Source organism: Musca autumnalis, unplaced genomic scaffold (genome assembly GCF_047663935.1).
Source record: "Musca autumnalis isolate F117 unplaced genomic scaffold, ASM4766393v1 scaffold_4, whole genome shotgun sequence".
Taxonomy (NCBI): Eukaryota; Metazoa; Arthropoda; class Insecta; order Diptera; family Muscidae; genus Musca; species Musca autumnalis.
The window spans coordinates 223,760,054-223,773,419 of NW_027411977.1; the positions used below are offsets into that span (position 1 = coordinate 223,760,054).

The 13,366-nt window shown below is 29.0% G+C and overlaps 1 protein-coding gene across 1 annotated transcript; it reads left to right on the top strand.

The window, feature by feature from the left end:
* Nucleotides 1-12,293: 12,293 nt before the first annotated feature.
* On the top strand, nucleotides 12,294-13,037 carry LOC141403259 (activity-regulated cytoskeleton associated protein 2-like). The gene has a single exon (XM_073985445.1). The coding sequence runs from the start codon at nucleotides 12,294-12,296 to the stop codon at nucleotides 13,035-13,037; it is 744 nt and encodes a 247-aa protein (XP_073841546.1).
* Nucleotides 13,038-13,366: the final 329 nt, after the last annotated feature.

Sequence of the window (13,366 nt, forward strand, 5' to 3'; positions counted from 1 at the left end):
ACGTGGATTTTTTAAAGAATTTTTCTCAAGGATCCTTAGGCCACAAAACGTGGATTTTTTAAAGAATTTTTCTCAAGGACCCTTAGGCCACAAAACGTGGATTTTTAAAGAATTTTTCTCAAGGATCCTTAGGCCACAAAACGTGGATTTTTTAAAGAATTTTTCTCAAGGACCCTTAGGCCACAAAACGTGGATTTTTCTCAAGGACCCTTAGGCCACAAAACGTGGATTTTTAAAGAATTTTTTCAAGAATCCTGTGGGCACAAAACCTGGATTTTTTAAAGAATTTTTCTCAACGACCCTTAGGTCACAAAACGTGGATTTTTAAAGAATTTTTTCAAGAATCCTATGGGCACAAAACCTGGATTTTTTAAAGAATTTTTCTCAACGACCCTTAGGCCGCAAAACGTGGATTTTTTAAAGATTTTTTCTCAAAGACCCTTAGCCTAGAAAACTTGGATTTAAAAAAAAAAAAACTCAAGGATCCTTAGGCCACAAAACGTGGATTTTTAAAGAATTTTTCTCAAGGATCCTAAGGGCACAAACTTGGATTCTTAAAGAATTTTTGTCAACGACCCTTAGGCCAAAAAACGTGGATTGTCTATAGAATTTTTTTTAAGGAGCCTTAAGCCACAAAACGTGGATTTTTTAAAGAATTTTTCTCAAGGACCCTTAGGCCACAAAACGTGGATTTTTTAAAGAATTTTTCTCAAGGACCCTTAGGCCACAAAACGTGGATTTTTTAAAGAATTTTTCTCAATGACCCTTAGGCCACAAAACGTGGATTTTTTAAAGAATTTTTCTCAAGGACCCTTAGGCCACAAAACGTGGATTTTTTAAAGAATTTTTCTCAATGACCCTTAGGCCACAAAACGTGGATTTTTTAAAGAATTTTTCTCAAGGACCCTTAGGCCACAAAACGTGGATTTTTTAAAGAATTTTTCTCAATGACCCTTAGGCCACAAAGCGTGGATTTTTTAAAGAATTGTTTTTTTTTTAAATTAAAATTTTAAAAAAAAAATAAAAATTAATAAACATTAACATTATTTTTAATTTTTTTTATCAAAGTTTAAAAAAATTGAAATTTGAAAAAAATTCAAAATTTAAAAATCCAATTTTTTAAAAAAATTCTAATTTAAAAAAATAAATAACAAATTCAAAATTAAAAAAATTAACAATTTATAAATTATAAAAAAAAAATGATAGAAATTTAAATGAATGTCAATATCGAACCAAAAAATTGAAAAAAAAAATTAAAACTGAAAAAATAAAATGTTGGGTAAATAAATCAAAACTAAAAAATTTAAAATTTTAGAAGAATTTTCCAATATCAAAAAAAAAACACAAAATTAACAACGTTCAAAAGCAAAATTCAAATTAAAAAAATTATATTTGAAAAAAAAATCAAAATTAAAAAACCAAATTTAAGAAAAAAATCTAGTTAAAAAAATAAATAACAAATTCAAAATTAAAAAAATAAATACCGAACTCGATGAGTTCTTAGTTGATACGTGCTGATAGTTGTTTGTAAATATTTTTGTTCTGATGTTTTTTGGAAAAGCCGAAAAGTGAGTGTGATTCTCATTTATTTGAGAATACTAGACACTGAAAGAGTTCGTTTTTTCGCTAAAAAAGGCATCATTTCAAAAACCTGAAAAGCCGCTTGAAAATTCCCTTCGCCGGTATGAAATCATGATATTGGTAGCGATCAGTAAAATTTTGCAACACTGTCAGTTCGCTTTGAAAAACATTATTCTCTGTTATAGAGGGTAATAAATGAAGTTAAGCCATTGGGGGAATACTCCAGCTTAAGCAATCAAAAAAAATTATATTTAAAAAAATAATCACAAAAATTTAAATGAATGTCAACATAGAAACTAAAAATTTAAAAAAAAATAAAAACTGAAAAATAGAATGATGGATAAATCAAAACTAAGAAAAATTGTAGGTGATAAAAGCTCAACTCGAAAGAGAATTCATTCAAATAAAAAATTTCAATTTTTAAAAAAATTTTCCAATATAAAAAAAAAACTAAATTAACAACATTCAAGCTAAGGCAAAATTCAAAATTAAAATAAAACACAATCAAAATTCAATATAAAAACAAAATTTAAAAAACCAAACCAAACATTTAAATTAAAAAAATAATAATAAAATTAAAAATGTTTAAAAAAATAAAACATTAATTTAATATACACTTTAAAAAATTCAAATTTTTGAAAAAAAAATAAAATGTTAAAAACTCAAATTTAAAAAAAAAAATAATAAATTCCTAAAATAATATTTATTTAATATTTATATATAAAAATCAAAATTCAAATTTACAAAAGTCAAAATGAAAAAAAAAACTTATCTTAAAAATTCAAAATTAAAAAAACTCAAAACTTAAACTTCTATTTAAAACAAAAAAATTTAACATACAAATTTTAAATGAATATTCATATCAAACCAAAACATAAAAAATTAAAAAAGAAGTAAAAATTTAAAAAGAAATAAATGTTAAAAAATATAAAAAAAAAATAAATTTTTGGAAAAATTTTCGAATATCCAAAAAAAATGTTAAAACTAAAACAAAATTTAAAAAAATCTTTGCTTAAAAAATTGAAGTTAAAAATTAATAAAATTAACAATCAAAACTTTACAAATTCTAATTTCTAAAAAAAATAAATGCCTAAAAATCAAGATTTAAAAAATGTGTTTAAAATTGTTAAAATAATTAAAACTCTAAACTTAAAAAAACTAATATTTAAACATAAAAATGTTAAATGAATATCCATATCAAACCAAAACATAGAAAATGAAAAAAAGTAAAAAAATTAAATGTTAAAAAAAATAAAATTTTTAGAAAAATTTTCGAATATAAAAAAATTTAAAACCAAAAAAAAAAACAATTAAAAAATCAGCTTTTAAAATATTGAAGTTAAAAATTAATAAAATTAACAACCAAAACTTTCAAATCAAAACAAATTCTGAAAAAAAATTAATGCTTAAAAATCAAAATCTTAAAAAATGAGTTTAAAATTGTTAAATTAATATTTATTTAACATTTATATATAAAAAATCAAAATTTTAAAAAACTTAAAGCAGCTAACATTTTAACATAAACATTTTAAATGAATATCCATATCAAACCAAAACTTTAAAAAATGTAAAAAAGAACTAAAAATTAAAAAAAATGAAATGTTGAAAAATTAAAAATTTTAAATTTTCGAATGTGAAAAAAATAAAAACCAAAAATAAAAAACATTTAAAAAAAATTAAAAAATCAGAAATTGAAATTAAAAATTAATAAAATTAAAAATCAAAATTTTAAAAATTCTAATTTCTGAAAAAAGGAATGTTAAAAATTCAAGATTTAAAAGAATATGTTTAAAACTGTTAAACTAATATTTATTTAACATTTATATTTGAAATATCAAAAATTTTAAAAAATTTCAAATTTAAAAAATTTAATAAACATATCTTAAAAATTTCAAAATTAAAAAAACTCAAAACTTAAAACTTAAAACAAATGATAGTTAAAAAAAATTAAACATAAAAAATTGAATTTGTAAATAGATAATGTTGACGTTTGATCAGTATTTTTTGCTTCTTTTTGTTAAAATGGAAATATTACCAAAGCCTGCTCTTTTTCCCCTTTCAATTATTCTTGTAAAAATGATTGAAAAAACAAAAATAAAATTAAAAAAAAATCAAATTAAAACAAAATTAAAATTTGAACAAAAAATATATATAAAAAATCAAATCTTAAAAAAAATTAAAAAATTAAGTTTAATTTTAAATAAAATTAAAAATGTAAACTTTTAAAATTCTGAATTTTAAAAAAAGGGTTAAAAATCAAAATTTATATAAAAAGGTGTTTAAAATTGTTAAAATAATATTTATTTGTTATTTATATTTAAAAAATCAAAAATTTAAAAAATCAAATGTTTAAAAAAACATCTTAAAAAAGTTCAAAATTAAAAAATCTCAAAACTTAAAAAACTGATATTAAAAAAAATTAAACATAAAAATTGTAAATGAATAACAATATCAAGCCAAAACTTAAACAGAAATTAAAAAAATAAATAGAAATTAAAAAAATAAAATGTTAAACAAATATAAATTAAAAAAGTTTTAATTTTTAGAAGAATTTTCCAATATTCAAAAAAAAAAAATAAAAAAAAAAACATAAAACAAAAAAATTGAAGGAATTTTTCAATATCAAATAAAATATTAAAAAATCAAAATTTTGTAAGAAATGTTTTTAAAATTGTTAAAATAATATTTATTAAATATACATATTTAAAAATTTTAATTTTAAAAAATTAACTTAAAAAGTTTAAAAAAACTTAAAAAGGTTCAAAATAAAAAAAACTCAAAACTTAAATCAATTGATATTTTAAAAAAACTTAACATGAAAATTTTAAGTGAGTATCAATATCAAACCGAAACTTAAAAAAATTAAAAAAGAAGTAAAAATATAAAAAAATGAAATGTTGAAAAATAATCAAAATAAAAAAATTAAATTTTTAGAAAACATCTCCAATATCCAAAAAATAAAAAACCAAAAAATTAAATTAAAACAAAATTTAAAATAAAAATTCGAAAAAAAATTAAGGCAAAAAAAATTAAAAAAAAAATCAATTTTTAGAAAAATGTTCCAATATATAATAATATTTAAAATAATATTTATTTATACATACATATTTATACATGTTTAAAAAATCAAAATTTTTAACAAATTACATATTAATAAAAACCACTTAAAAAGGTTCAAAATAAAAAAAGCTCAAAACTTAAAACAACTGATATTTAAAAAAAAAATAACATGAAAATTTTAAGTGAGTATGAATATCAAACCGAATGAAAAAAGAAGTTAAAAACAAAATGTTGAAAAAATCAAAATAAAAAATTAAATTTTTAGAAAAATTCTCCGATATCGAAAAAAAAAAATAAAAAACCAAAAATTAAATTAAAACAAAATGTACAATAAAAAATTTGAAAAAAAAATTAAAGGCAAAACAAAAATTCAAAAAAAAATCAATTTTTAGAAAAATTTTCCAATAACCAAAAAAGTAAGAAACTAAAATTAAAAAAATAAATTAAAACAAAATATAAAATTAACTTCTTGATTTGTTTGGCTTTAGGTCAGAAAATAAAAACAATAGGATTTTGTTTTCTATTTTAGTTTTATTTTTCCAATATTTCGACCCTCTCCGAAGGTCATCATCAGGGAAATTGAATTTTACAACAAGTTGTAAAATACTCGTGCAAAAAATAAGATGTGCATAATTGACTATCGCTAAAAAAAAGGAAAACAAAATTTAATTTTCCCTGATGATGACCTTCGGAGAGGGTCGAAATATTGGAAAAATAAAACTAAAATAGAAAATCCTATTGTTTTTATTTTCTGACCTAAAGCAAAACAAATCAAGAAGTTAATATAGTCCAAAGGTCAAGAATAATTCTAATACAAAAAAAAAAAAAAAAAACAAAACATAAAATTAAAATTAAAAAAAAATATGGCGAAATAAAAAATTAATTTTTAGAGAATTTTTCCAATATCCAAAAAAATAAAAACCCATAATTAAAAAAATCAAATTAAAACAAAATTTAAAATAAAAATAAATATCAAAGCTTAAAAAATTAAATTAAAAAATGATAAAAATAAAAAATGGAACATTGGTGGCGTCATTTTTATTGGGTAGCTATCCCAATAAAAACGACGTGGATCCTTGCCTTACCCCTTGGCGAACAATGCCAACCTTTTTCACTAATAAATGAGTTGTTTAAAAATAATAAAACAACAACAATGGGATTAAGCCAGACTATTTTGAAAAACAAAATAAAAAATGTTTAACAAAATTAAACGAATTTTTCAATATCAAGTCAAAACTATAAAAAATTCAATTTTGAAAAAAAAAGATAAAATGTTAAAAGATTAAAATTTCATTTTTTAATTGTTAAATTAATCTTTTAATGACCCTTAGACCACAAAACGTAGATTTTTAAAATGCATTTTTCAATATGGAAAGATTTACAAAGCATCCTATTTTCTTCTTTCCATTGTTCTCGTATCCTTTATATCCTCCAATGATTGCTCTTATTTCTCGCCTTTAAATTATGACTCATTTATGAAAATCTCTACCTCTTCCTTTTTAAAGTTTCGCACACGTGGAGCATGCTTTCAGCGAAGATTATGCCGCGAATGCCACACGTTTGTGTTTTGTGCCGCCACTTAAGTGGTGGTAACCACAAAAATTGGCGGATTTTTTTTTTTTTTTTTTTTTTGTTGTGCTGTACGCCAAAGGAATTGACTTGGCATATTGCAGGCAGTGAGGCACGAAAGTACTTGCTTTGATGTTTACTTGGAGCACACCAAAAAAAATCTACGGCACGTGGCCATTTATGGCCAATTGTTGCGGAGAATTCAAGGAATTGTGCTCCTACCAAAAAGTTGATGTGGCGATTGTTAAAATCCTTGAGGAATATGGAAGAAAAAGAAGAGAAAATTTAGAAATAGTGGTTTTCGCACAAGAGGTTATTTTGGGGCTTAGAAATATTTTTGAAAACTTCATATTTGGTAGTATATTTGTCATTTATTAGTCCAATAAATATTATTAAAAATTTCAAATTTGTGATCAATGGGCCATTGAAAAGAAGTACTTCAAATATTTATTTCTTCGGACCATGGTGCGTATGACTATTATTAATTATGGATTATTTTAATAATTTGGCTATAATTCCATAACTGTTTGGACAATTTAAAAAAGCAAATACATTTTGAAATCAGCAGAAATGGGCTTAAGGCTCAATTTCTCACTTGTAAGAGAATTACTGGGAAAATACCCATAATTCTACAATTTATTGAACCATTCGATAATTTAATGATGAACCATGTGAAACTTTTGTGTCCTTGAGGAACAAAAAAGAAAAATAGGGAGAATATTTGAAAATATAGATGAGTTAGAGGCATTTCTAAAGCAACATAATGCTAAAAATCAACACTAAAATGTCCTATGGCCCTTGAAAAATATTCCGAAAAATCCTTAATTTGTCTTTGATTTGTATTTTTCCAAAATGAATATTCGTAAGGCTCATATTACTATCCCTTGACTCTATTTCCTTCCATGTCATTACATTTATCTTTCAACATGTTGTCGATATCAATAACCATTTAATTTTCTCCATATCCTTGATTAGAAAATTATAGTTTAGTCATGTCAGAAAAAACTATTTTGCGTTCAATACACAAATGGAAGTGATTTTTGTTGTCCTTTCAATAAAACAGAGTATCCCTTGATTTGTTTAAATGATATGATTTTTTTTTTTTCAATTTCTCTTTACAATGAGTTTTGTGGCAATAATTAATAAACGTTTTCATTTTGTGTGATTTTGCATTCATAATCAAGAATATCGAACGTTTCATTTCTATTTTGCAATCGCTTCCATTGTTCAGCAGAGAAATTACTGGTCATAAACGTTTACACCCAAATCGAATGGTGAACGCAACATCCCTCCATACAATGTTTTCAAATGGAAAACGGATACAGTTTCCATTGACACATGCACCAACATAAACGCTAGCCATAAAAAATACATTTGACAATTTCTAGGCGAAATAAAAGTTTATAAGGATATCAAATACATTGTTAAATGGAGAGATAAACACGGACAAGAGGTAGAGTGAGAAGCAGAAACCAGAAAATAATTACGTTGTGGAAAAAACGTAAAATTGCATAAAATTATCATTTCAAAAAAGGAAGTGAAGCGGCAAAACTATGATTTTTTATGCTCCATACATTGTTGGCAAACTATGACGCAGAGGAATTTAAATGAAAGGAGAAGCATAAAGGATAATAACCACAGACTTTCAATCTGTTTAAAAATCTGCAAAGAATATTCATATACCTTGTAAATATTGTATACTATGGGCCCTTGAAAAATATGTAAAATTAGTTTTCTTTGTGGACCATGGTGCGTATAACTATTATTAATTATGACATATTTTAATAAATTGGCTATAATTTCGTAACTGGTTGGACAAATTTAAAAAGCAAAAACATTTTGAAATCTGCATAAAATAGGTTTAAGACTCAAGCCTTTATTAGTAATACCATAAACCCAAAAACGACCATAATTCTACCATCTTTTAGAGCATACCACTATTCAATGATGAAATCCACGTTTTGTGGCCCATGGGACCTTGGAAAAATTCTTTTAAAAATCCACGTTTTGTGGCCCATGGGACCTTGGAAAAATTCTTTAAAAAATCCACGTTTTGTGGCCCATGGGACCTTGGAAAATCTTTTAAAAAATCAACGTATTGTGGCCCATGGGACCTTGGAAAAATTCTTTTTAAAAAATCCACGTTTTGTGGCCCATGGACCTTGGAAAAATCTTTTAAAAATCCACGTTTTGTGGCCCATGGGACCTTGGAAAAATTCTTTTAAAAATCCACGTTTTGTGGCCCATGGGACCTTGGAAAAAATTCTTTTAAAAAATCCACGTTTTGTGGCCCATGGGACCTTGGAAAAATTCTTTTAAAAAATCCACGTTTTGTGGCCCATGGACCTTGGAAAAATTCTTTTTAAAAAATCCACGTTTTGTGGCCCATGGGACCTTGGAAAAATTCTTTTAAAAATCCACGTTTTTGTGGCCCATGGGACCTTGGAAAAATTCTTTTAAAAAATCCACGTTTTGTGGCCCATGGGACCTTGGAAAAATTCTTTTAAAAAATCCACGTTTTGTGGCCCATGGGACCTTGGAAAAATTCTTTTAAAAATCCACGTTTTGTGGCCCATGGGACCTTGGAAAAATTCTTTTAAAACATCCACGTTTTGTGGCCCATGGGACCTTGGAAAAATTCTTTTAAAAAATCCACGTTTTTGTGGCCCATGGGACCTTGGAAAAAATTCTTTTAAAAAATCCACGTTTTGTGGCCCATGGGACCTTGGAAAAATTCTTTTAAAAAATCCACGTTTTGTGGCCCATGGGACCTTGGAAAAAATTCTTTTAAAAAATCCACGTTTTGTGGCCCATGGGACCTTGGAAAAATTCTTTTAAAAAAATCCACGTTTTGTGGCCCATGGGACCTTGGAAAAAATTCTTTTAAAAAATCCACGTTTTGTGGCCCATGGGACCTTGGAAAAATTCTTTTTAAAAAATCCCACGTTTTGTGGCCCATGGGACCTTGGAAAAATTCTTTTAAAAATCCACGTTTTGTGGCCCATGGGACCTTGGAAAAATTCTTTTAAAAAATCCACGTTTTGTGGCCCATGGGGACCTTGGAAAAATTCTTTTAAAAATCCACGTTTTGTGGCCCATGGGACCTTGGAAAAATTCTTTTAAAAAATCCGGTTTTGTGGCCCATGGGACCTTGGAAAAATTCTTTTAAAAAATCCCGTTTTGTGGCCCATGGGGACCTTGGAAAAATTCTTTTAAAAAATCCACGTTTTGTGGCCCATGGGACCTTGGAAAAATTCTTTTAAAAAATCCACGTTTTGTGGCCCATGGGACCTTGGAAAAATTCTTTTAAAAATCCACGTTTTGTGCCCATGGGACCTTGGAAAAATTCTTTTAAAAAATCCACGTTTTGTGGCCCATGGGACCTTGGAAAAATTCTTTTAAAAATCCACGTTTTGTGGCCCATGGGACCTTGGAAAAAATTCTTTTAAAAAATCCACGTTTTGTGGCCCATGGGACCTTGGAAAAATTCTTTTAAAAAATCCACGTTTTGTGGCCCATGGGACCTTGGAAAAATTCTTTTAAAAAATCCACGTTTTGTGGCCCATGGGACCTTGGGAAAAATTCTTTTAAAAAATCACGTTTTGTGGCCCATGGGACCTTGGAAAAATTCTTTTAAAAAATCCACGTTTTGTGGCCCATGGGACCTTGGAAAAATTCTTTTTAAAAAATCCCACGTTTTGTGGCCCATGGGACCTTGGAAAAATTCTTTTAAAAAATCCACGTTTTGTGGCCCATGGGACCTTGGAAAAATTCTTTTAAAAAATCACGTTTTGTGGCCCATGGGACCTTGGAAAAATTCTTTTAAAAAATCCACGTTTTGTGGCCCATGGGACCTTGGAAAAATTCTTTTAAAAAATCCACGTTTTGTGGCCCATGGGACCTTGGAAAAATTCTTTTAAAAAATCCACGTTTTGTGGGCCCATGGGACCTTGGAAAAATTCTTTTAAAAAATCCACGTTTTTGTGGCCCATGGGACCTTGGAAAAATTCTTTTAAAAAATCCACGTTTTGTGGCCCATGGGACCTTGGAAAAATTCTTTTAAAAAATCCACGTTTTGTGTCCATGGGACCTTGAAAAATTCTTTTAAAAAATCCACGTTTTGTGGCCCATGGGACCTTGGAAAAATTCTTTTAAAAAATCCACGTTTTGTGGCCCATGGGACCTTGGTAAAATTCTTTAAAAAAATCCGCGTTTTGTGGCCCATGGGACCTTGGAAAAATTCTTTTAAAAAATCCACGTTTTGTGGCCCATGGGACCTTGGAAAAATTCTTTTAAAAAATCCACGTTTGTGGCCCATGGACTTGGAAAATTCTTTTAAAAAATCCACGTTTTGTGGCCCATGGGACCTTGGAAAAATTCTTTTAAAAAATCCGCGTTTTGTGGCCCATGGGACCTTGGAAAAATTCTTTTAAAAAATCCACGTTTTGTGGCCCATGGGACCTTGGAAAAATTCTTTTAAAAAATCCACGTTTTGTGGCCCATGGGACCTTGGAAAATTCTTTTAAAAAATCCACGTTTTGTGGCCCATGGGACCTTGGAAAAATTCTTTTAAAAAATCCACGTTTTGTGGCCCATGGGACCTTGGAAAAATTCTTTTAAAAAATCCACGTTTTGTGGCCCATGGGACCTTGGAAAAATTCTTTTAAAAAATCCGCGTTTTGTGGCCCATGGGACCTTGGAAAATTCTTTTAAAAAATCCACGTTTTGTGGCCCATGGGACCTTGGAAAAATTCTTTTAAAAAATCCACGTTTGTGGCCCATGGGACCTTGGAAAAATTCTTTTAAAAAATCACGTTTTGTGGCCCATGGGACCTTGGAAAAATTCTTTTAAAAAATCCACGTTTTGTGGCCCATGGGACCTTGGAAAATTCTTTTAAAAAATCCACGTTTTGTGGCCCATGGGACCTTGGAAAAATTCTTTTTAAAAAATCCACGTTTTGTGGCCCATGGGACCTTGGAAAAATTCTTTTAAAAAAATCCAGGTTTTGTGGCCCATGGGACCTTGGAAAAATTCTTTTAAAAAATCCACGTTTTGTGGCCCATGGGACCTTGGAAAAATTCTTTTAAAAAATCCAGGTTTTGTGTCCCATGGGACCTTGGAAAAATTCTTTTAAAAAATCCAGGTTTTGGTGCCCATGGGACCTTGGAAAAATTCTTTTAAAAAATCCAGGTTTTGTGGCCCATGGAACCTTGGAAAAATTCTTTTAAAAAATTCACGTTTTGTGGCCCATGGGACCTTGGAGAAATTCTTGTAAAAAATCCACGTTTTGTGGCCCATGGGACCTTGGAAAAATTCTTTAAAAAAATCCACGTTTTGTGGCCCATGGGACCTTGGAAAAATTCTTTAAAAAATCCACGTTTTGTGGCCCATGGGACCTTGGAAAAATTCTTTTAAAAAATTCACGTTTTGTGGCCCATGGGACCTTGGAGAAATTCTTGTAAAAAATCCACGTTTTGTGGCCCATGGGACCTTGGAAAAATTCTTTAAAAAAATCCACGTTTTGTGGCCCATGGGACCTTGGAAAAATTCTTTAAAAAAATCCACGTTTTGTGGCCCATGGGACCTTGGAAAAATTCTTTAAAAAAATCCACGTTTTGTGGCCCATGGGACCTTGGAAAAATTCTTTAAAAAATCCACGTTTTGTGGCCCATGGGACCTTGGAAAAATTCTTTTAAAAAATCCACGTTTTGTGGCCCATGGGACCTTGGAAAAATTCTTTAAAAATATCCACGTTTTGTGGCCCATGGGACCTTGGAAAAATTCTTTGAAACGGATCAACATTATTTTGAATTATTTTATTTTACGTTTTCTTTTGTTTACCATAAATGAATTTCTCATTTGTACATATTTCCTTTTATCATTACTTTACGTTTACGATTCCATTAACTTCACTTAAGTTAACATTAAGAATGCAACTCATATTTGAATTTTAAAGTTAACAGCTAAAAATACACCTCTGTAAATATATTTAATACTACTATTTTAAGCAACTATGTACTACTAAATGTTATCATATATGACTAAACGACTTTGGCGCTTCTCAAAAATGAAGCTAAATAGAATGGCCGCGAACGACGACCTAAAAGTTGAAGCCAAGGACAACAACACACAAGCAGACAGCGACGAGTACGTGTCAAGCGAAGAAGATATGGCGCAATTCACAGACAGCCAATTTCAACAGCTTCTCCAGGTAATGCAGAAAAACAACCGGACGGGTTCGTTTTCTCATTGCACTGCGCGCTTTCGGGGGCAGAGAGACGCCGCCGTAGTTGAAGAGTTTATTACTGCCATAACTGTCTACAAAGAGATAGAATCCATCTCAGACGACGACGCCGTAAAAGGTTTACAGCTGCTGTTTGAAGACTACGCTGCTAATTGGTGGATAGGTGTAAAAAGCACTGTCACCACATTCAGCAACGCCATCAAATTAATAAAAAATACATTTTCTCCGCCACTACCTGACTGGCGCATATTTGCAACAATTTCCGAGACGAGACAGCAGAACAAAGAGCACACAGACAATTTCATATGTAAAAAGAGGTTGCTGTTCTCTCAATTAAAAGTGCCTGTCGCCGAGGAAGTGCAAATAAACATCGTGTTTGGCCTGCTCAACACAAACATACGTGAGCGTGTACGCCGAGACGATGTCAAAACATTTGAAGATCTCTTGTCAGCTTGTATAGAAGCAGAGCTCTTGTTGCTAGAGACACACACAAAACAAGACAAGCAAAAGAGCGAGAGAAAAACAGTGCGATGCAGTTTTTGTAATTTCACAAATCACACTGTGGATGAGTGCAGGAATTAAAAAAAAACAAAAAGCCGAACAACAACAGAAGCATGGTAATAACACACAGCCAGCAAAAAACGTTAGTAAATTGCCACAAATAAAAGCAGAAGTTGCTTGTTATGGATGCGGTGCGCCTGGCGTGTACAGATCAAATTGCGCTACCTGTAGCAACAACAACAAAGACAGCCCTCAGCCGCTCTCTTTCAACACTATTTCAACTGCTGTAATTGGTCGTACGCTCCCTACAACACATGTGGAGATATTTGGACTGTTGGGAGAAGCAGTTTTCGATACGGGTGCCAAAGTTAGTGTTGCCAGCCTGAGCCTAACGAATATTTTAAAAGCAA